This window comes from Oculina patagonica, chromosome 14 (genome assembly GCF_052425735.1).
Source record: "Oculina patagonica isolate OP01 chromosome 14, crgOcupat, whole genome shotgun sequence".
NCBI lineage: Eukaryota > Metazoa > Cnidaria > Anthozoa > Scleractinia > Oculinidae > Oculina > Oculina patagonica.
Genome location: NC_135771.1, coordinates 6,474,827 through 6,498,190, shown reverse-complemented (window position 1 = coordinate 6,498,190; position 23,364 = coordinate 6,474,827). Strand labels below are relative to the sequence as shown.

The following is a 23,364-nucleotide window of genomic DNA, read 5'->3' as shown; positions in this document are numbered from 1 at the left end:
TGACATTTATCTTCGCGCTTGCCAGATAAACAAAAAAGAAAAGAAAAGAAAAGGACTACTATTTTCCTTGGTATGTTCGCACCGAAGTGCCATGGCCTCGCGTGTTACATAAATTAGCACCTTTTGCCTTTAGATGCCGCCGTATTGAGCACAGTATTTACAAGTTCTCTCGACTTTAGAGCGTTCTCACATGCGTTCGTGCTCCAAAAGTTCGGTTTAGGCTACTTTTTTGCCCTTCTGTCCTGCCCTCAGCGACGGAAACTTCCATCCTGCTTCGATTCTTCGAATGGGCGGAAATTATTTCGCTCATATCTTAGTATCTCCACGTGTACCATAGAGGTACAGCATAACAAAGTAAATTTTTCTTCTGTTCTACAGGCTATGGCAACAATGAAAAGCCATTTCTTTTAAAAATTGGTTAAAAAACTATTGTTTTATAAAGTAATGAAAGAACAATAACTTCCACTTCCGTTGATTTTCCGCTAAATCGGAAAGCCCTAATAAGTAATCCCAACTAGCCCTGTTGAGATACTTTAAATAATATTGGCAATTCTTAAATTGATTTTTAAAATAATTTCGATGCAAGAATAAACAACGGGTTTCGGCATTCTGTTAAGTCTGTAAATCTTAAATAATGAATGTTTCTTAACTTCTACTGATGTTTCAATTTTACAAATGTAAACATGTTTTTTCATCATCATATTTTTAATGATTACTATGCAAATGGTTTTGTTAGAATAACAATATTTCATCTTAAGTTAATTTAGAATACTTTGATTGTTCTCACTTGATGTTTCCAATTCCACAGGTTGACTGTAGGGTCCAGGTCCCACTTTAGTGTATGCTCGAACAGACACATCGTACCGTGAACACAGTGGCAATTCATACAGTACAACAAATGTTGCTGTTGTATTAAAAGTTCTGCTCGTGGGAGATCTTTTTCGACGTTGTCCTCTTGGCAACAAATCCTCCTTGACATCGTACAAGATAACCTTGCCATAACTCTTTTCTCTCGTTAGAGCTGCCCATGAAATGTTAAAGGTGGTCTCGTTCACTTTAGAGAACGAAACATTAGCAGGACCAACGCTGGGTTCTGATAAGGGAAATGTAAACAACAAATATATTTACAAAGGAAAAGCATATCATCATCATCATCATCATCATCATCATCATCATCATCATCATCATCGTCATCATGCTTTGAGATGCTCAATTAATCAATAAATATTTATGAATCGATCATCCTTGTGCTTCACACAACAATGCTGTTAACAAACCCATGCAAAGCCTCTTCGGACCTTTAATGGCTACAGTTAAATCTCCACTAATGTAGGCAGACACCTAGTCATGGTCCCAGCCACATACAAATATGTTCATTTCTTTTTGTTTTACATTTCTAACCTCCTATAAACAGTCACCTAACCGAAGTGCACACTTTTTCAGTCATAAAGGACAGTAAGGTGTCCACTTACGGCGGATTCCACTGTATTACTGAGTGCACTCCAAATTTCCACTTTTCATTTGGTCATTTATAAATTTAGAAAAAATTGATTTGTTTGTGCTTCAAATGGTAGCTGAACTTACTATACTCTGGGATGACTACAGTACGAGAAACATTTGGTCCAGGTTTGGTAGTCACAGCTCTGACATGGAGCTGATAGGTGACTCCCCCCAACACATCAACTGAGTAACTTTGTACATCGCTTCCAAAGGATTCTTCCTTCGTATCTCCATTGTGGCTATAAAACACAGTGTAACTCCTGATGATTCCATTTGCCTTTGTAGGTCTACTCCAGGTCAGGTTTAACCTTGGACCATGAGACTTACTTGGTGCAACATCAATATAAGACAAGGTTGATGGAGCACTGGGTGCTGGCGAAAGAAAAGAAAATTAAAGGATTACAAACAATTTCATTGCAATAAAAATTCCACTATAATAATTGCAATGTTACACCACTGAACACTATGAGGCGAGTCAGGATTGGCTGTAAATAAAATCAAAACGCATTTCTGTAGAAACCAAACTTCACTTTGTTGACCAACCAAGGTACAAAAATGCTCCTCACTGCTCAAGAAATTCGATCTGTTAGGTTACTGAAAAGTAAATGATTAACTAAACTTCACGGCTTTTATTGTTGAAAAAAATAAATAAAATATATTTCTGAAAATTTCGATTCCAATTAAGTTACAACAGTGAATGACAACGCTTATTACCATCTTGCATTGTCCACTCAAACTTTTTGGTACTCTTTTTTCCGTCACCAACAGAAGTATAGGCCAACACTTGAAATTCGTATTCTGTGTACTTATCAAGATCAGTAATAACTTGTTTAAAAGTGGATTGACTGTTTATACGTTCCATGGTTGGTAACCCTAAAGAGCCTTTCTTTCCGTAGAACACTTTAAATCCTCTGATGATTCCATGTCTGAAGCCTTCTGGTGGTAACTGCCAAGAAACTTCAATACTGGTGGAGGATTTTGGAGTGAGAGAGAAGCTACTTGGAGGTTGTGAAGGAACTGTAATTTAAAAATTGAAAAAAATTCACATTTAAAATCACTCTCGAGGAGACCCACACATTTTCCTACAGTGGACTCATTAAAAGCAAACAACTAATGCACTACATATATAAAACACGCACAGCAACAACTGTACACAGAACTATCTCCTTCTTTGCAGTCAAAACCTAAATTATAGACTGAGGTACAATACAATAATACAATTAAGTGCTAATAATTAACAACTATATTCACCGAAGTGGAACGTCAAGGTTGCTCCTAATAATTTTGGTTGTCTGTTTGCACATTTTCTAAACATAGGAGGTTAGAATGCAAAATGACAAATACTGTCCTTAATATTGGAATTCGACGGTAAAAGAGAAATTATGAAAGGTGTCCTTCTTTGCCCTTTAGTTCTTTGAGATACCTTAACTAAACTACAAAAAAAAATTACATTTATATCAACTACAATTCGCATTTCAATGTGAGTTCATTGTCAAAATTTGGCCATGCAGTCTTGTCATGAGTTTTTAAGGTCGTATCAACTGTTGATAATTATTTCATTTTTTAAAGTTATTTCTTACCATCCTCGTCTGTTGTTTTGACTAAAGAGCTCTTTGGTCCTTCACCAGCAGATGTGAAGGCCAACACTTGAAATTCATATTCTGTGTATTTTTCAAGACCACTGACATTGTAAGTGCGAGTAGTTCCATTGTCAATAAGTAACATCGTGTTTAGTGACCCAGCAGAGCTCTTCTTTTTATAGAACAATTTAAACCCTTTGATGATTCCATTTCTCGAGTCTTCTGGTGGTAATTGCCAGGAGACTTTTATACTAGTAGAAGTGCTTCCAGTCACAGTGAAGCTGCTTGGTGGTTTAGATGGAGCTGCAATTGAACAACTTAGTGATAATTATAAAATAAATTTTTCAGTAAACTACATATATTTTTTAATAGTTTTTAAGCCAGACATCAATGCGCCACTACAGTTCATTAAAGTATTTGGCACAATATTTGTTGGTTGTAAATGAAATTGAACGACTTTAAGAGCAATAACATAAACTGATCCAAAACAGCTATACATGTATGTAACACTACTATTCATTTGAAAAAAAGATTCAAACCACAGTGGTGTCATACTCATAAATAGTTAAAAGTTTGCAGCTTTGTAATAAATCCTTACAAATGTGTATCTCAATTCATTATGTTAGTGCCTTCGAAATTGGAACACGTATGGCAAAAATCGGAAGCTCCGCTTTTTCATTGTTTGCAATTTTTTACCATCTTCCATTGTCCACGCAAACTCTTTGGTACTCTTTATTCCATCACCTACGGAAGTGAAGGCCAACACTTGGAATTCATATTCTGTGTATTTAGAAAGGCTTGTGACAGTTGTAGTTAGAGTTGAATCACTGTTAAAGGTTAACGTTTTTGGTAACCCTCCAGAGTCTTTCTCTTGGTAGAACAGTTTAAATCCTCTGATGATTCCATTCCAGGAGTCTGCTGGTGGTAGCTTCCAAGATGCTGTAATACTGGTGGATGACTTTGCAGCGACAGAGAAGCTACGAGGAGCTTGTGAAGGAACTGAAGTAAAAAGAAAATAACACAGTTAACACACAAAATTATTACCTTGTAAAACAAGCATGTGAAGATGGAAACAGGGGTCGATTCTAATAGTAAACAAATAGAAAAAAAAAACTATGGCTTATAATTACTTTCTGACTGAGTACACTGTAAATTAGATCTAGTTATTAAGAACAGCAGTCACTATATGCGTTACATGCACAACTAACATAAAAAATTAAAGAGATTGACAAATTGTTGTCTTGCATATTTCTGTGGGCAAGCCCCTAGAGTTCGAATGGGGATGTGCAAACCAAAGTTGAATCCTCAACTCTCATTCCGACCAAAATACAAAACAGGAAACATGTTGACAGTGGTTAAATGGTTGTATATAACGGGAGCTGAATTTTCTTTTACTATAGTCGAAGAGTTGAAAATTAGCAAAGAAAATGTATATGATGTACATGATCAAACAATTGTGTGATGATACAATAATGAGTCCTTTCGCAGTAATCAGTTTGGTAGATAGAAATAACCACTAAGCTTGGGAAAACGCATACTAAATTGGGAACTCGGTAGGTAGTCTTTTGACTGTTACCAGCTGGCAGGAAAACTGATTTATGCAAGGTAAGTAGCCATTAATTTTGCTAAACATATAATGAATTTCTTACCATCCTCATTTGTTTTCCCAGATTTTACAGTACTATTCGGTCCATCACCAACAGAAGTAAACGCTAACACTTGAAAAACATATTCTGTGTATTTAGCAAGCCCAGTAACATTTTTAGTGAGAGTAGCTCCATCATTTATACGTAACATCGTGGTTGATGACCCTGCAGAGCTTCTCTTCCTATAGAACAGTTTAAATCCTTTGATTATTCCATGTCTGGAGTTTTCTGGCGGTGACTCCCAGGATGCCAAAATACTGGTGGAGGTTTCAACAGTGAGAGAGAGTTTACCTGGAGGCAGTGAAGGAACTGCAATTAATCAAATAAAGAGTTCAAACAAGTCATTCGAAATTTTCTTGACTTAATAAGTACATACAAAACCAAATGGAAAACGTTTAACGTTCACACTAAAACATACACTGAAGATATTTCTAGAAAAATACATCGAAATTGTATAAACTTTTCTCCAAATACATGTAGCTTAACACCATAACAAGGATTTAGCAAAGAGTTAGAGATCGCTTAGCAGGCACTTTTTTTTGTCTTAAATCGCAATAGTGGGTGTTTAAAACACAGTGGCAGCTTTCTCATAAAGCTTCTTTTTTGCCATTTCGAGCACCAAGACTGTTAATAATATAATGCTCTCATATTTGCTCACTTAAAATAAAGTCTACAGGGTTTCCACTAAACGAGAAAAAGCTTTAAAAAATATGATATTTTACCATCTTCCTTTGTTCTCTCGACTAAAACAGAACTGTTTGGTCCATCGCCAACAGACGTGAATGCCAACACTTGAAAGTCATATAATGTGTACTTTTCAAGCTTAGTGACAACTTTTGTGAGACTTCCTACACCGTTAATAACCAACTTGGTTGGTGTCCCTACAGCGTCTTTCTTTTTATAGAACAATCTAAATCCTTTGATGATTCCATTTTGGGAGTCTGCTGGAGGTAACTGCCAGGATGCTGTAATACTGGTAGATGAGGTCGCTGTTGCATTGAAGTTCTGAGGAGCTTTTGATGGAACTGAAAATGTAGTAGAATAATATAGGTACATCAACAAATAATTTTTACAGCATAAAATTGGTAAAACTGACAAAGCTTTTAAAAGAACTACTAACAATAACATAAGTAAAAAATTAATAAGCACAGCCTTGAGATGTACATGTATGCTGATTTGTTGATCTAGTGTCACTTTGTCTTTTAAAGCAAAGGCCAGCCCAAACAGCCATTAGGCAGAAACAGGTTTGGTTAGCAATGAATGTTAGTCTACTAGTTATTAGGAACAAGTACTGTTCAAGTATAGCTCTGACATATGTATGCCATAACAATGCTGGCAGATGAATGAACTTCCAGTCGCAGAACTGCAGTTCATTAATGGAATAATACATGTATCAACTTGAAAACTTCTGTAGCACTCTATAACAACACATCGACCTTGTTAATGTAATATGTGACCCAATTATCTTAAAAAGAAACATCAAGCAATAAACAATTTAAGCTAAATGTTCCATGTACTTAAAACATAATCTGAATGTTATTGTGGTCAATGAACATAACCACGTGTCGAGCGATATGAATCATCAATAAACACGTTTCATGTAAAGTGGAGTCGTAACGATCGAAGCTGATTAGTTGTTAGATGCTACAGAATTAATAAAAACATTAATGCAATCAATCAAAGACCATTATAAGCCATCAAGTGTTAGTTTATTACATGCATTATTACCAAATAAAAGTATGTTATTTGATCTAACATTTTTAAAAGCAAGCGTTTGTGTAAGTAAAAGATAAAAGATGTTGAAATGTGGTCAAAGTAGTAACACTAACTATTACAGTGTAGGAAAGTTAATGTCAAACTTTGGCAAACAAGGTTCTTAAATATTGAAAGTGCTTTTGAAGGCACACTTTACATTGGGGCTGCAAGTTTTCAGGCTGTTTTGTCTGGCAATCTTACTCCGGAAGTCCCGCGAAATAGAAATAGTTTTACAAAGCAAGTGAAGTGTTATTGAGATCATTGGTTTTTGATCACCTTACCATCTTCCTTTGTTCTCTCAATCTTTACAGTACTTTTCCGTCCATCACCATTAGAATTGATGGCCAACACTTGAAATTCATATTCTGTGTTCTTTTCAAGTCCAGTGATATTTCTAGTAAGACTTGAAACGCTGTTAGTCAACAAGGTTGGTGAATCTGCAGAGTCTTTCTTTTTGTAGAACAGTTTAAATCCTGTGATGCTTCCATGTCTGGCATATTCTGGTGGTAACTGCCAGGAAGCTGTTATGCTGGTAGAACTGCTTGTAGCGACAGTAAAGCCACTGGGAGCCTGTGTAGGCACTAAAGTAAAGAATTTTTATGGAATGGAATTAAACAGTTTAAGATTGTTTGGGTATATACATATTGGAATTGAATGTTCTGTCTAAAAAATTTTTATAAGGTGCAACCAGAAACCCATAAGGGTTGAAACGTGTAACGCGCGTGCACAGCGTTTGAATATTCATTTTGCTAAGTACCATATTTGGAAACACGAAGAATTTGTACGCGAATGCTTTATACACGTAATGACACATGCAACATAATTTTTGGTTTTGCGGTAAGTTGCTGGAATTTCGACCTAAACGCCGTAAATTTCTTACAGAAACTAAAGAAATACATTAAATGTATCGAAGCGAAATTCTCCAGACTACTTCAAGAAGATGATTCAACCAAGCTTGTTCAAAAACAAGATTACGCCATCGAGCTCGAGCTAGCGCGCGCTGTGAATTCAATCCAAATATAGTAATATTATTTTGATTGGTTAAATGGTTCTCGTAATTTTCCAAATATGGTACTTAGTGTAAACGAATGTGCAAACGCTTTGTACAATGCGAATCATAGGGAGTTACACGTTTCAACCCTTATGGGTTTCTGGTGCAACTCCCTAACATCATCAGTCTCAGACCACACTGTTTACGACATACAGTGTGGTACAATCTCTACAATAGGGGTAAAGAGATAGACAGGCTTTTTCCATTTTATTCACAACTGAGTTATCTTGAGACCAGATTCTAAAACACACAAGGGGACCTTTATCGAAAGTGACAGTTTTTGCTGCAAGCGATTTTTGTTAGTCAAAGTAAGGCACACAAAAAATGATAGCTATGTTCGTACTGTGATATGAAAATTAATTTTGTTACAGACTTTGACTTGAAAGAAACAGAAATCCCAGATTCCTTGTAAAACTTAAATGAAGAGTTTTTGTAACGTTGAATAACACTTTGCAGTTAAAATGAGCCAAAAAGAGTTTGCCAAGGAAACAACTACATGTATATAATTTAAATAATTTACCCTGGGAAAAAACAATTATTTTCTAACTATTTACCAGTAATTGTCCAATCAGCAGTCAGATAGCAAGTGAAATTATTACCTGTAGAAACAAGTATTCCATACACTTCGACTCTCAGAGCTTTGCGACCTGAGTACTTTGTTGGTTGGAACCGGATGAACCTTGCGCTCACAATTTTCTTGAGACTGTGCTTTACAATATCATTTTTTCCAGAATTACCATTGAACACCTATTATATGAGTGGGAAGAACACAAATGAATTTCAATGTATGGTCACACTTTAAAATGCATCAATAGCCTGAAATAGACATCGGTTTATTTAAAAAAAAAAATGTTCAAATAAGTATTAGAGCATTAGAATACATACCCGGTATACGTTCTTAAAACGTAAAAGGCGTTTAATCGGTCGTTTAAATGCCAAAATTTTAACTTGGCGTAACAAACTTTCATCTTCCTTGTTCGTATGATACAATTATTTGATCTATCATTGAATAAATTCCCACAGATTGTGATAAACATACCTTATCAACATTGCTTTCTTGATATGTGACCCAACTGGTTCCATTTAGTGATAAACGTAACTTGTACTCTTCTGTCCACTCATTTGCACTTGACTTTCCTTGAGTAGCTACAGCACAGATAATAAACTCATAGTGCAGGTTTATTTGTAAGTAGTCATTAGCATTGTTGTCAGTCCTTGGTGACCATGCACCATCTCCATTCAGTCGACCCTTACCAGCTCCACTACCACTACTATATGATGAGGCTGAGACGTTGTCGGGTGGAAATGCATCACTGCTGGCCACACCAATAGCCTGCATTGGGCACGCTGAAATAGTATTACACATTTTACCATTTATTGCAATTTTACATTTCATAGATCAAATCCAAAGCAGCCTGTAGTGACCCTAAAGGTACTGTGTCATGGCTGCACTTTGCCTATTTTATTACATTTACAATAAAACTCAATTTAAGCAAAGAAATTTCTTCTATGTATCTAAATGACAAAACCATAGCTTCATTACAAACATGTAATTAAAAGTAACAAGCAAATTAAATGAGATAAACTTTGCTGTTTAGCCTAAAATATCACAATTGGTTTTAACCTTTTCCAATTCTTGTCCATCCGTAACTAGTTTTTATTTTGTATTGGCTGTGTTTATTGAAATGTTCCTTAACTTTTTTTAAGTGGTTATTTCAATATTTCACTCAATTAGGTAAAATGATTTATGTCTATATTTGGCTGAAATCCGTGACACATGCAGTTCTTCTATTTAACAATTAGACTACGAGCCCAAGTTTTTTTATGAGCAATTATAGTTCACCACTAAATTTTCTCCGATTCTGATATTTGGTTTAAATTGAACACGTGACGCGATAGTGCCCGTCCACTGGAGGGCACTATCAGCCCATAGTGCCCTCCCGTGAAAAATGCCCGGATCGATAGTGCCCGCCCGTGACTGTTTTTTGTAAACAAGCTGCCTACAGACGAAAAAACCCAACCAAATTCACTGCATTTAGTGGGTTTCTCGTCTGGTTTTGTTTCGTTTGTTAAATTTGGGCTTTCAATTGAGTTTTTTGTCCTCAAAAGTAAAAATAATTCACGATGCTTGATTTTGTATGTGCGCACGGAAGAAAATTTAGAGTGTTTCAATAGAGAATAGAGTGTTTCTGTCTGTTTCGGTCTGATAGTTGCCCCTTGGAAATGTGATGTTCTTAAGGTGGCCCCTGGCTAATTCCGGGAGCGAAGGTGCTATTTTTTAAATCGAATTTTGGGCATGGAAACCTTAACCGATTTATCTGATTTTTGGTAGTCGAAAAAACAAATATTTAAATTTAATAAAGCTTTAAAATTTGGAACAAACAAAAACGGTGAACACGAAATATAAGCACTTTTAAATTAACCTATTTTTTAATAAAACGCGAATATTTTCTAAACGCGAAGATAGATTTTTTTCTTATTGCTGTCAATACGTTCAAATTATCTAAGAATTCATGTGAGCAAGTTTCAACGAAATCGGCTGGGTAGAAATTGCTGCACAGTTGACTGTTAGATTTTAGCTTAAAAATATTATGCTTGTGTATTTTTGCCAGTTGTTACAACAACGCTTGTGTAATGTTTTGATTCCATTAATTATTTGAAAGCTTAATACCAGCTAAAACAATGCTGAAAATTCTGAAAAGATCGGAAACTCCTAGCAAAAGTTATAAGCAAATAAAACAGAAGATGTTTATGGTGCGTAAAGTGTATTTTTTAAAATATTCATTGTTTTTCGAACTACAAAAAGACTACCGATTTTTTTTCTTTTATTTTTAAGTATGAGAAAATCCAGCATGAACAAACGGCCTTATTTAGTTTCGTGTGTGTAGACTGGATTCAACTCGCCGAATTTAGTACGTGAAGATGGCTACCTCTCGTCTTCCATTTTGAAGCGCTTTGGAAACCCTTGTGTTCCAGTAAATTATTCAAACTTGCCGCATTCCCAAGATTTTTTAGCACCTTGAAATAAACGGGCGTTCATTTCCAGGTGCTAAATAATCTTGAGAATGCGGCATGTTTGAATAATTTACTGTTAGTTGAGGGGTTTCCAAAGCGCTTTAAAGTGAAGGACGAGAGGTAGCTATCTTGAAGAGCCAAATTTGACGAGTTTCATCGAGACTTCACGCTCGAAACTAGATGAGGGCGTTTGCTTATATGTTGGATTTTTGCATACTAAAAATTAAAAGAAAAAAAATCGGTCGATTTTTTTTTAATTCGAAAAAGATTGAATTTTTCTAATTTGCAATTTTCGCACCGTAAACCACTTATGCTTCATTTGATTATAACTTTTGCGGAGAATATCCGATCGTTTCAGATTTTTCAGCAACTTTTTAGGAGGTATTGAGCTTTCAAATGACAGAAGTGATCTTAGCATTAATTAAGCATTGTTGCAATAGCTGGCGAAAATATCCAATAATTTACAATATTTTTATGCGAAAAATAAACAGTCAACTGTGCAGCAATTTCTACCCAGCCGATTTAGTTGAAACTTGCTCACATGAAACCTAGGCTTACTTGAAGTAATTGACCTTAATTAGAAAAAAATCTATCTTCGCGTTTTGAAAATATTCGCATATTTTCGAGAAAAAGGTTTTCCATAAAGTGCTTATTTCTCGCGATTGTTTATATTTTGAGCTTTAAAAGGTAAAGATTTATAAAATTTAAAAATTTGTTATTACGACTACCAAAAATCAAAGAAATCGGTTACGGTTTTCATCCCCAAAATTCGATTTAAAAAATAGCACCTTCGCTCCCGGAATTAGCCGCGGGCCACCTTAAAACTAGCATATTTACCCTCGAAGCTTCGCTTCTCGGGCTAATATTTGTTTTAAGAACATCACATTTCTGCGGGGCAACTATCAGCCGATAGTTCCTCGACAGAAACACTCTATTGTTAAAATAGTCAACGAGGCGCAGCCGAGTTGACTATCGCTCATAGAAAACAAGGGCGAATAGTCTAATTGTTTTAGTAGAAACTCTAAACGATTGCAGTCCAAAACCTACAATATTGTGCACTTTGAAGACAAAAATCAAGGAACTTCACCGCTTAAAGAGCTACGTGCGCGTGACTGTTTTCTGTCGGCGAATAGAAAACAGTGGGAGAACCAATCAGATTCGCGGATTTCCAATAGAACACAGCTGAGTTTCTACTAAGAAAGGATATAGATAACTTAATACATTAATTAATATAACAACTTTATTTAGGCGAGTAGTCTTCTTGTGTACCATAGGTTAACTTAAAATCATAATCTGCCGTTAATTGTATTACACAGATAGAAAGCATAACTTGAAAAGACAGTTTAAGTTGTAACAACAACAAAGATTACCTTTTAAATGATCACGAATATCATCAGAAATTTAAGATAGTTGTAATGTTTAAATTCCAACACAAGATGTATCAAGAATAAGAAAAAACTTCAGGTTCAAACAAAAATTAGAGTAATATGTCCTTGCTTAAAACAAATTCATGTTTATGTACATTTATTTTCTTTTTAACATTAAGAAATACAGTATGTATCAAACAACTTGACACAATGTGCTCATAGTTGAAGTCTCCAACACCACACACATGAACATGTTTCATACCTCTTCTCTCAGAGTACACTTCCACTTCACAAAGTGTGAATGGTACATCATTTTTTAAATTTCTGATGGTCACATATCTCCCTTTTAAACTGGGATGACAGAAGAATGATGCACCTTTTCCTATAGGAACACTGAAAGTGTTACCACACTTAGGATTTACAACACCTCCACTTCTATCTAATGTACCTGAAAGAATTAAAACAAAATAACCGTAAAGTGTCTAAAGTTATAACCCTCTAAAAGTAGCAACTACGTCTATGTTACGAAATCCTGACAATAGTGATTCCCTAAAGGTAACAGTCTCTACTTTACCATAACCTCCCAATGAATAAATAAAGTTATCACCATTTATAGAACTTGTGGTAAACTGTAGAGTACGGCGTTCACAGGATATGACTGGTCAAAAACTATATTGTTAATCGGCTAAAACTTAATTTATTACACGACATGTACATGTATAGTCACAATTTGAATTAATTGTGAGGTATCGATCCTGGTATTCAATAGCGGATCCAGACCTTCAGCTTTAGAAGTGGGGGCCCCGATCATCCAGGCCTTGGAAATAAGGAAGGGGCCTGCTCTTGTAAAGGAAATTTATTTAACCAAAAAATAAGGTGATCCGCCACTGGTATCCCTTTTCTGTTTAGATATAGAGGTCTGAAAGGATTGCATGTATAAGCATTGATAGTTAGATAACACTGTTTATAATAAAAAATAAGCTTAAAGCACATCAAATAATTTATCAACTGAAAGTCCTTACTTACCCTTAATGTTGCCAACTCTTATCTCAAAATTATCTAATCGATTTCCGCAATTGCACTCTGTCCCTCTGTTGACTACATATACTTCAGACACAGACTCCTCTTGTTCCAAGTCCACTCTCCACCAGGGTTGATTAGTTCTGTCTGTCTGTGTACATGATCCCACAACCTTTCCCTTCAGAAAATAGGTGTCGCTATTTCCATCCACTGCTAAACTACTTTCTCCTTTCCGATACTGGCCTCTGAATTGAACTGTTGGTTTGCGAAATGCTAGATTTTCTAAAAAGAAAAACATGTAGTGACAATTACCTAGCTGTCATGAAATTAGAGGTTAAGTGTCCTTCAGTAAAAAAATAATAAATAACAGGACAACTCGGATTAATATTAATCCGTGGATTATAATAATAATAGATTATAATAGGATTATTATAATCCAGTAATAGATTATTATAATCCAGTAATAGATTATTATAATCCAGTAATAGATTATTATAATCCAGTAATATATTATTATAATCCAGTAATAGATTAAGGCACGGCAAAAAATTGGAAGGATTATATTATTATTAATATTATAATCCGGATTAATATTAATCTCTATTATAATCCCGATAAAATTCCGTGAATGTTGGGATAACAGATATGTCTATTTGACTATCTGACAGATAGTATATGACAAATGTATATGACAAACACACTGCAGACTTACAACACAGATCTGTGAACTGACATGGTAAGTATATTGTATATGATGTCAAGTTCACGAAAAAACTATTTCAGCTGTTTCAAACAATAAAGTATGTTTACATCAAGCTTCGTATCTATTCCTAGCTTAGTGCTTGAAGATGCAAAGTGGAGTAGGGGAGATTCCGATCGACTTGCAAGGGCGCACAAAGTACGCGTGGGTCCAATCTTCGGAAGCTTTGGACTAGGATTGAGTTGTTGAGATTTATTATTAAGATTAATATTAATCCGATTAATATTAATCTTACATAAGATTAATATTAATCCTAATGGATTAAGGCACGGCTCAAACCTCAGTAATAGATTATAATAATCTATTATTGGATTATAATAATCTATTACTGGATTATAATAATCTATTACTGGATTATAATAATCATTAGGATTAATATTAATCCGATTAATATTAATCCGAGTTGTCCTGAAATAAGTGCTCATCAGGTAACGGACTTCATATTTGGCAACATTTTAATATTAGGTACATTTACCTGTACATGTATAGGAAGTTGTCAAGAAATAAAAGGCCCAATCTAGGTTTTCTTCAGACAAAACATCCATAAACCTTATACATATACCTTTTGTTTTGGTAGTGTTTAAATAACTTTTGTGTGTTTAACATTTGCTATCGCCTTAGGTCAGTTTAAGTTACAGGGTATTTTTCTCTTCATATAAAAAGTGTTAAGAAGAGTGCTGCTGGGACAAGGGTTGGGCAATGTACAGTACATGTACATTAATAAAGATCTCAAGACCAGGGATAAAGCTATGTTTAATCTCGCTGCTCATTCAAAGGTAACTGCAAGATGTGGTAGCTAGCTGTAGCTTTGCAGTTGACATTGTCTTTTACTGCTCATATGGATGATAAGTTATAGTTACTGTACAATGTAAGTAAGTAAAACTTTTTTTAAGCAGGGTAGCCCATTCAGCTCATAGGCTGGTATCTAAAGGGGCCCTGCATCTAAAAAAAACATAAAAAATCTACAAAGATAAAAAACTATTAAGCTTAATTACAATAGGAAAATTAAAAAAAAAGATTAAAAAAATACTGAGCTATAATTTACAATAATATTTACAAAGAAGGCAAAAAAAATTTTACTAAATTCTATGAAAAAAGAAACGTTTTGCTAGGCAGCAAAAGGTCTGTGTACTGGGAAGTTCGTTAAAAATCTTCGCTCCACTAAAAAGAAAGGTGTTATAGTTATGGTGTTATAGTTAGCTGTAAGATTTACATGTACTTTAATGGCATAAATACAGGGGGTTAGAGTGTAAGCACCAAAGCTATACACTACAGTCATGTACTGTATATAACCAATATACCTCGTGAGTAAACTTCCACCTCACATAGCTGGAGAATTTGATTTGTTGTGGTCATAATACCAACATATTTGCCAGTCTTTAGTGGATTAGTGAAACATACAGCTGATGCTTTGAACTGAATAAAACTGTAGAGTCCTTTACATTCCGGGTTGTCTTTCACAGTTGAAGAGTCACCTGTCAAATATCCAGTTATAAAACAGAATTATGTATTATTTATCTCATGAATGTGTACAAAGTTGGATGGGATCCAGGTGGTATTGTTACCATTCTAAACGGGATCCCAGGTCACAGGTGGAATCCTGGGAAAAGTACATGTAATATTTTCTGGGATTCCACTTTAAATGCAGGATACACATAAATAAAACCTACAGGGTTTCTTGTAAAAGTTGGGGAACTAACTGCCAAAAATCCAAGTATATAACGGAGGGATACTGCAAAAAACCTTGTGCATAATTATATTGAATTGCATACAAATTCTTATACAGTTGAACCCCTCTACAGTGATCAGGCATACTGTAGGCAGAATTAACCAGAAATTTACTGGACATTGGTGGCTGTTGTAGAAAATTTTTAGTACAAGTAAAATGTACAAAATGTACATGTTGCTAGATCAGTAAAATTATTGTTCAAGACAACTTCCTAGCCATTATAGAGAGGAGGCCTTATAAAGAAGAATTTGACTGATTGTCATTGAGTAGTCAACTGATGATTGTCATGAATCTACAATGTAGGTGCCATGTGGTTCTTACAACAACACTGAACATACAGTCATTTGTAGTATATTTAATAGTATTTTTGTATCAAGCTAATAACAATCCACCATCGAGCTTTAATTAGGTATTCTGTACTGAGTTATTAGTCAATTAAGCTTAAAGAGTGAGTGAGTGAGTGGGTGAGTGACACTTTATTTAAACTCAGAATTCCATCAATTTATAATTGGTTTTCATGAAAGCCGAGTACGTGATTAACATGTTTAATGCATGTTTGGCTTTACCTGCTTGAGATGCAACCTGGGCTACAATATAGCTTATTATTATTATTATTATTATTATTATTATTATTATTATTATTATTATTATTATTATTATTTATTATTATTATTATCATTATTATCATCATCATCATCATCATCATCATCATCATCATCATCATCATCATCTCATGTAATGTTAGAATCCTTAGAGCGGAGACCAATGGTCAATGGGGCACTAAGGGGTAGCCAGCTTTTAGCTTGATAGCACCCTCCTCCTCATTATTATTATTATCATTATTATTATTATTATTATTATTATTATTATTATTATTACGTTCTTTACGTCATGTTTGCTTAAATTTCTTAGCGCCGAGACCAAACTATGGTCCTGGGGCTCTAAAGAGTAGCCAGTTCTTAGCTTGACAACACCCTCCTTAAAATATGTGCTGTATCCAGCAAGGTTATCTTCTGTTACAGTAGTTCACTGATGCTTATTTGGCCAGGGATTCTTCCAATATAACTCTCTAGTCCCTTTTTGATAGCTCCAAGTGCTCCAATGATAACTGGTATCGTTTCCGTTCTCGTGTCCCACATTCGGCTTGTTTCGATTTCCAAGTCCTTATATTGGCCATGTTCTAAACGAGCAGGGGACTGGGTACGAACATATTTTTTCTTGGTACGAATATTCAATATCAATTGAATTGAAAATGGAGCACGTCATCTGAAAGAGCATTCAAAAATTAGTAAATTTACCGAATTTGATGGTTATTCGTTTAAACGCAAGTCCCCTGCTCATTTTGAACATGGCTAATTTGGATAGTTTTTCCGTGACTTTCACGGATGTGTTTCTGTCTGATGGTACTGCCATTTCAATAAATTTACAGGTTATTAATTATTATTATTAAATTTTTTTAGCTTTTCTTTTCTTTTTTTAAATTATTATTATTATTGTTATTATTATAATTGAAGACCGGCGGGAAAGAACGGCCACAGGACTTTCTGGCTAAATCAAACATTATCAAAACAGCTCCAAATTGCGCATGCAGGTTTGTTTACGTGTGCTAAACACTGTCCTTTGTTCCATTTCACTGGTCGTTCGTTCGTTTTTGAAAAATTACACATGCAAAAAGACAAGGTTTTTGCCGCAAGGGTTAGAGTTAGGGTCTGACGCTTGGGTTTAATTTCAAATTTAGGGTTAAAAAGCTAAACCCAAGTTTAAGGGTTAGGGTTAGCGTTAGCGTTTCAAGCGGCTAGCTTTCACTGCAGTCTGCTTGTGGTTAGCTGTTTTTTGTTGTTTCGGGCAAGACTATTGTAATCTGTTATCGTTAGCTGTAACTTGAGGTGAAATTGAAATAAAGACTGATTGTTGATTGAATATGTTTGCTCGTGTTGTCACATTATACTAGTTTTGCTTTCAGTTAAGTGCCACTGGCTTGCTCTCACTTCTATCTCCACTCCTTACATCATCACACATCTACAAAATCCCGCGAAAACAAGATAAACTAAGGCACGAATCTATTGATTGATTTGATTGATTGATGAATATTTAATGAGGCACAGAAAACAATTTTGCGAGGGAAGGTCCCCTGCCTAACCTCTAAAGAATTTTTTAAAGTCTAAAACCAGGTCACTTCTCGGCAACTTTGTCGCGGCAGCACCCAAGCGGACCCTGCAAAACTCGCGTTGACGAAGTTCCCGACAAGAAACCTCTTGTTTTAGGCTTTTTATGCGGCCAGGCTCAAAACTACCTTGGTTTGTGCAACATTTTTTCCGAAGCGCTAAACAGCGCTGTTGTACAAAACAAAGGCAAAAACATCGCTCAGTTCTTTGAGCGATGCTGTAAACTTACGGGTATTCAGACTTAATGATGTCCTTCAACCACCTGGCAGCTGCACTTGAGCGAAAACTATAAACTTCTACGTTTACTTTCAATAGGCACCATTTCGCTCAATTCAAACTCTTCGGCCTCCAACATGTGACGTTACGCCACAATGCAGTATCCAGTCCTACTCTACTCAAATCAACAAGAAACGTGGCAGCAGCGATTCAAGGACATGCTTGTAAAATGGTTTCTCACCTTGACTTCCGCAGACGCTTAGAAAACTCTGCAGGGAAAGATGTACACGCGATGCGTTGCAAAACTTAGACTGCTAGCTGACTGGGAGAATGTAAGCTTGCAAAATGCCTTTTTTGCATGTGTAATTTTTCAAAAACGAACGAACGACCAGTGAAATGAAACAAAGGACAGTGTTTAGCACATGTAAACAAACCTGCATGCGCAATTTGGAGCTGTTTTGATAATGTTTGATTTAGCCAGAAAGTCCTGTGGCTGTTCTTTCCCGCCGGTCTTCAATTATTATTATTATACATTGGTGTCAGCTTGATTTTGATTGGCTATAAGCACGCAGCTAATTCTTGCTTGCTGTTTGTCTTACGTCATACCTACAGACATTAGATTTTACATATGTAGAAGTGACGTCATACCTACAGACAATAGTTTTATGCATGCAGAAGTGACGAAAGGTTGTAAGCTTATAAAAGTATATAAACAATAAAGTTGTTAACTTACAAGTTGACAAGTATATTGATCATTTTTTTGTGCGCGCTCTTGTCTTTACAAGTGCAGCTCAGGAATGTGCATAATAAAACAATTATTGGATTCGGTTTTCGCATGATAGCAATAGTTATCAAGGCCTCAGTTTCTGTTATCCGCCTTAGCCTTCGGCTTTGGCAGATAATAGAAACTTTGACCTTGATAATTATCGCTATCTGCATGTTCAACCTCATCCAATAATTGTTAATTATCATTTTTATATCTGTATATTGCATGTGCACAACTTTGACATGACAATGGCAAGCAACTTGTAAGAATAGATTTAGACAATAATGCATGACATGTAACGCGAGTAAATAAATTACAATGACATACATGTACATGTACATGTAGGCATGTTCAGTACAGTTTACAACATGTGCAACACATTTTGTCACATGTCCCTTGTACACACAAATATGAACTCACCTAATGTTATTTTATAGTTTTTGCTCCTTTGCTGTATAGTTGAGGATGTTGAGAACCTGTTTACTATATAAATGTCAGAGACTGGCACAAGATTTGCACCCAGATCCACTCGCCACCAGCTGGGATTTGCTGCATTTGTATGAGAACAGTGTCCATTACTAAAATCAGTATCAGCATTTCCATCCACTGCATTCCCTGATACACCAAATGCACTGGAACTGTTAAATGTTGAAGACTGAGCTGTAGGCTTACCAAGGGCAAGGTTCACTGTGAATTATGAACAGATTGGAAAAAATTATTAGCTGCTAATACACAGAGCAGAGTGATCATGAAATAAAAACTGTACCATTTGGACAAAATTTATGAATTACACCACTCAGTCAGTGTAGTGCAGGGTTTTCAAAAATTGCTGGCCACTGGTGAAAAACCTTCATTTACTTTGTGTTATTGACCAGCTTCTTGACTGGGTTTTTCTGATTCTCTAGTAAAGGATAGTAAAATCAGCCGCCTACTGCCAGTTACTTCACAATAAGTTACTTCAGAGCTTTTTGACAACCCTTGTAGTGAAAGTTTAGGTTAATCTCCTTTGGATCAGAAGTGGTTCATCAGTTCCAGTTTCTGTAGCATGAGGTGTCTAGAATTATTGCTACTACCCTTGAATGGGGTACTCAGTACATTACAGGTTACAGGTTATCTGCAAATGTGAAACAAACCTTCCGGACCGTATACGCAACTTTACATGTTGTTCAACGATTTACATCACCAGTTACATGAACGAAAACTTGTTGTTGAAAAAAAAAACACGTTCCAAGCAAAGTCAATGTCGGAGATCATTAAACTGATTTTTCCTTGCGAATGATCTGGTCAATTGAGCTCTTTGTTGATGCATTTAATTTCAGTTTCATCGATTTGGCAACGCACTACAGACAAATCTTTGATACAAAACAGCCTCTTGCGAGTAATATATTCCATACTGAACGCTTCACTGACTCTCGCGAGAGACGAAAAGGGTCTCGAGAGAAACGAGACGCGTCTCGCGAGAAACGAGACGAGAGGTGGTAACTTACATTTGAGCGGTACTGTACCCCGGTTTAGTCGGACACGAACAAATTTTGGTCAGCCAATGTCTGTTGACTGATTTGGGGTGGGGTGTATTTTGGAATTTTATGGTAATGCATTAACACCCAATGCATTCATGCAGGTTTTAATGTTTTTGTTGTTGTACTGTATTTTTAGCCTGAATTATATTACAGGAGGGGGGATTACAAGGGTTTGCCACTTGAGACATTGTTTTCACTTTCTCTGCTTCTTTGCGCACCAGGGTATGTATACAAATTCTTCTTGAGTTTCATAAAAAGGGTTCCTTGCGAACAAGTGTTCCATGCAGAAGCCAAAGGAATGGGAAACAAACACTGATGGACCAGGCAGCAAGGAAGTGTCAATGGCATGATAAAGTAAGGAATGTGTCAGTGCCATTCAAACTGTATTCCTTGAAACCAGACAGGTACTGACTTACTTTGTGCACACTTGCGAGTTCTTAACAGTATCAATCAAAACTAAAAAGGGTAACATTTTAATTTATGCTCAGAAGTTATCTACCGTAATGATTCGATTTAGCGCCCGGGGCGCTTATTTACTTTTGGCACCTCGAGGGAGGGCGCTTATTCGAGACAGGGCGCTTATTCGGGACAGGGCGCTTATTTAATTTTTTGAGAAACAACCAAATGTATTTAACAATAACAGAAGCTGTAACAGATAGAAATTGTTAAAAGTTCAGTTGCTTTTAAAATAATTGTTCATTTTAGCAGTAAATATTTTCATGAACTGTACGGTGAACGGTCAGGAGTTTATTTAGTTGACGTCAATGACTTCAGTAGGGGCAGTTATCCACAATAGGAGCACTTATTAAAATAGGGGTGCTTATAAGAATGGGGGCGCTAATTAGGATGGGGGCGCTTATTGGAATAGGGGCGCTTATTTACAAAAACACATTCGAAGGGGGGCGCTTATTCGGAAGGGGGCGCTTATTGAAAGGAGGGCGCTAAATCGAATCATTACGGTACATCCAAATATCACCTGGCTTTTGTTTCACTCCGAAAACCTCTGTTCTCATACACACACTGCCTTGGTGCATTTTTGGCAGGAATCGCAGAAACCTTGTGAAGACTCCATAAACAACATGCTTAACTTCTGAGTTTCTGTCATTATTTCCCTCAAGATACTGAAAAGAATTAAGCAACAGTAAGATTAAGATTAAGAAAAGAGATTCAAGAAAGATTCCTGTGTTTTAACAAACCAAATAAATTATTTTATGTTCAGCACACAAAATTAGGCAAACCTGGTTAATAAATTAAGTGCATGCATGTACACGTACAGTACATAATTCAGCATTTTGCATGCATGACAATTATTTTATTATTAACTAACACGTCAACATGTAGACAACAAATTAATGTACTTGATGTTGTAAGTCAAACTGTATTCCAGGTTAATTGGTAACATGTATGTTAATATATGTCTCAGTTCACTGCTACAGGTTGAGACAGCTAGGTTTATGATAGCTAACACAGACGACGTAAGCAATACCAAGAACTCAATAAGCACAGTCTTTATTTCATTAACTACCACTGACAATGGTTCGCTATACAAGAACAACAACTGTGGAAACTGGATATATATATATAGCCTTGGCTCCTAAGTGAAGCATAGCTCATCCACAGTTTTCTTCCACTGTTCTCTGTCTTGGGCTTGGTGTTCAATTTGGGTCCATCGTAGACCTATCTGCCGCAGTTCTTGTTCGGCTGATCTTCTCCAGTTGTTTTTTGGCCTTCCACGATTTCTCTTTCCTTGAGGGTTCCAGAAGAGTGCCTGTTTAGTTACGCTATTGTGTGGTTTCCTTAGCGTGTGTCCTATCCATTTCCACTTCTTTCTTCTGATTTGAATCACCAGGAAACTGGATATCCCAGATGTACCCTTGTAAAAATTTTACCGCGATCGCGCCGCGATTGCCGCGATCGCGCCGCGAATGTCGCGATCGCGCCGCGACTGACGCGATCGCGCCGCGATTTGTTGTCATCGCGACGCGATTGTAAATGAACGCGATCGCGCCGCGAATGTCACGATCGCGCCACGATTGCCGCAATAGTCGCGATCGCTGCGTGATGAGTGCGATCGCGGCGCGATTGATTACCGCCGCACCGCGATTTGGGGGGCTGGAATAAATCTCGGGAAGTGTTCCCGGCGAGAACTCACTTCTCGATCACCGGGAGAAAGTCAATATGCTTTGAAACTCTCACAAATCATGCTGTGGTCGTAACGCAAATCATGACTTGTATTGATGAAATAAACTTTAAGTACTAATCAAAGTAGTTATAAAACTAGTTTGATTTAAAATGTCGAAAAACATTTTATTACGTGACGGTGAGCCGTGAGGTGATTCCCACGAGAAAAGTTTTATTTAGTTTTAGTCTAGACGAACTGGCGCGACAAAGCGGCGCGTGATAATGAGTAAAGATAAATTAAAAGATAAGAATTTTTATTTCTTAACAGTCCGTTTTTTAATCTTTTCAAACACTTTGTTTCTTTCTTTTCTTATCTTTGAGGAACCTTAATAATGACAAATTTCTGTCGGCCATTTTCTTCAAATGCAAATACAATCAGGAATTCGCTGCAATTGCGTTTTTTGCATTGAAAAATCCTCTATATGGCATTTAATTTAATTGTGGCTCCGAAGAGGCTGTCAGAATGAGCTTTTTTTAGAGCTTTATATTTACCTTCCCGTAGACCACGATCGTAGACCACACACATCGAAGTCCTTTCCCGCCTTTTGCCGCAAGGTGTCGTGAACTGAGCGTTACGATTGGCTGAGTTAGGTCACGTAGTGCATAGTACACGCAATGGCTACGCCATCGCAAGCAGAAAAGGAATTTTATTTTGAGAAAGTTGGTATGTTTTCTCTTCACAATCAGGACTGGAAAAATGTGTTCTTTTTTAGCTGCTTCTGAATAACAAGAGTTTAGAAGCGACCTAACTTGAGGGAAAAGCGTCTCTGTGAAAACTGCTAGAATTTGTTTTGTTAATTCGAGCGACAGCTGCTTAATTTCAACAGCTAGCGCTTCGTCGCTTCGACATGGACTTTGTTGACTGAACTACAGCTAAACTGTGAACTTAAAAAAAATGCAAAACTCGAACAGTGGAAAGAGGAAAACATTTTGACGGTAAGGACCATTCAATGCAAAGTTGTACCTGTTGATGCTTGGGACTTAAATGTTGTATTATTTAAAAAAGCTTCGGGGAAAAGAAAGCGCATCTTCGACCGTTCGGCTTCTTCGCAGATGCAAGAGATAGTTCGCTCGTTTGGTAGATCACATCATT

The 23,364-nt window shown here is 36.3% G+C and overlaps 1 protein-coding gene across 1 annotated transcript in view; it reads right to left on the bottom strand.

Moving 5' to 3' along the window:
• LOC144638393 (uncharacterized) overlaps positions 1-23,364 on the bottom strand; it is a 252,085-nt gene that overhangs the window by 62,873 nt on the left and 165,848 nt on the right. The window contains 6 exon segments of the mRNA XM_078497606.1: positions 2,215-2,517; positions 3,081-3,383; positions 3,777-4,079; positions 4,730-5,035; positions 5,449-5,751; positions 6,763-7,062. Of these exon segments, the coding sequence (XP_078353732.1) occupies positions 2,215-2,517; positions 3,081-3,383; positions 3,777-4,079; positions 4,730-5,035; positions 5,449-5,751; positions 6,763-7,062 (1,818 nt within the window).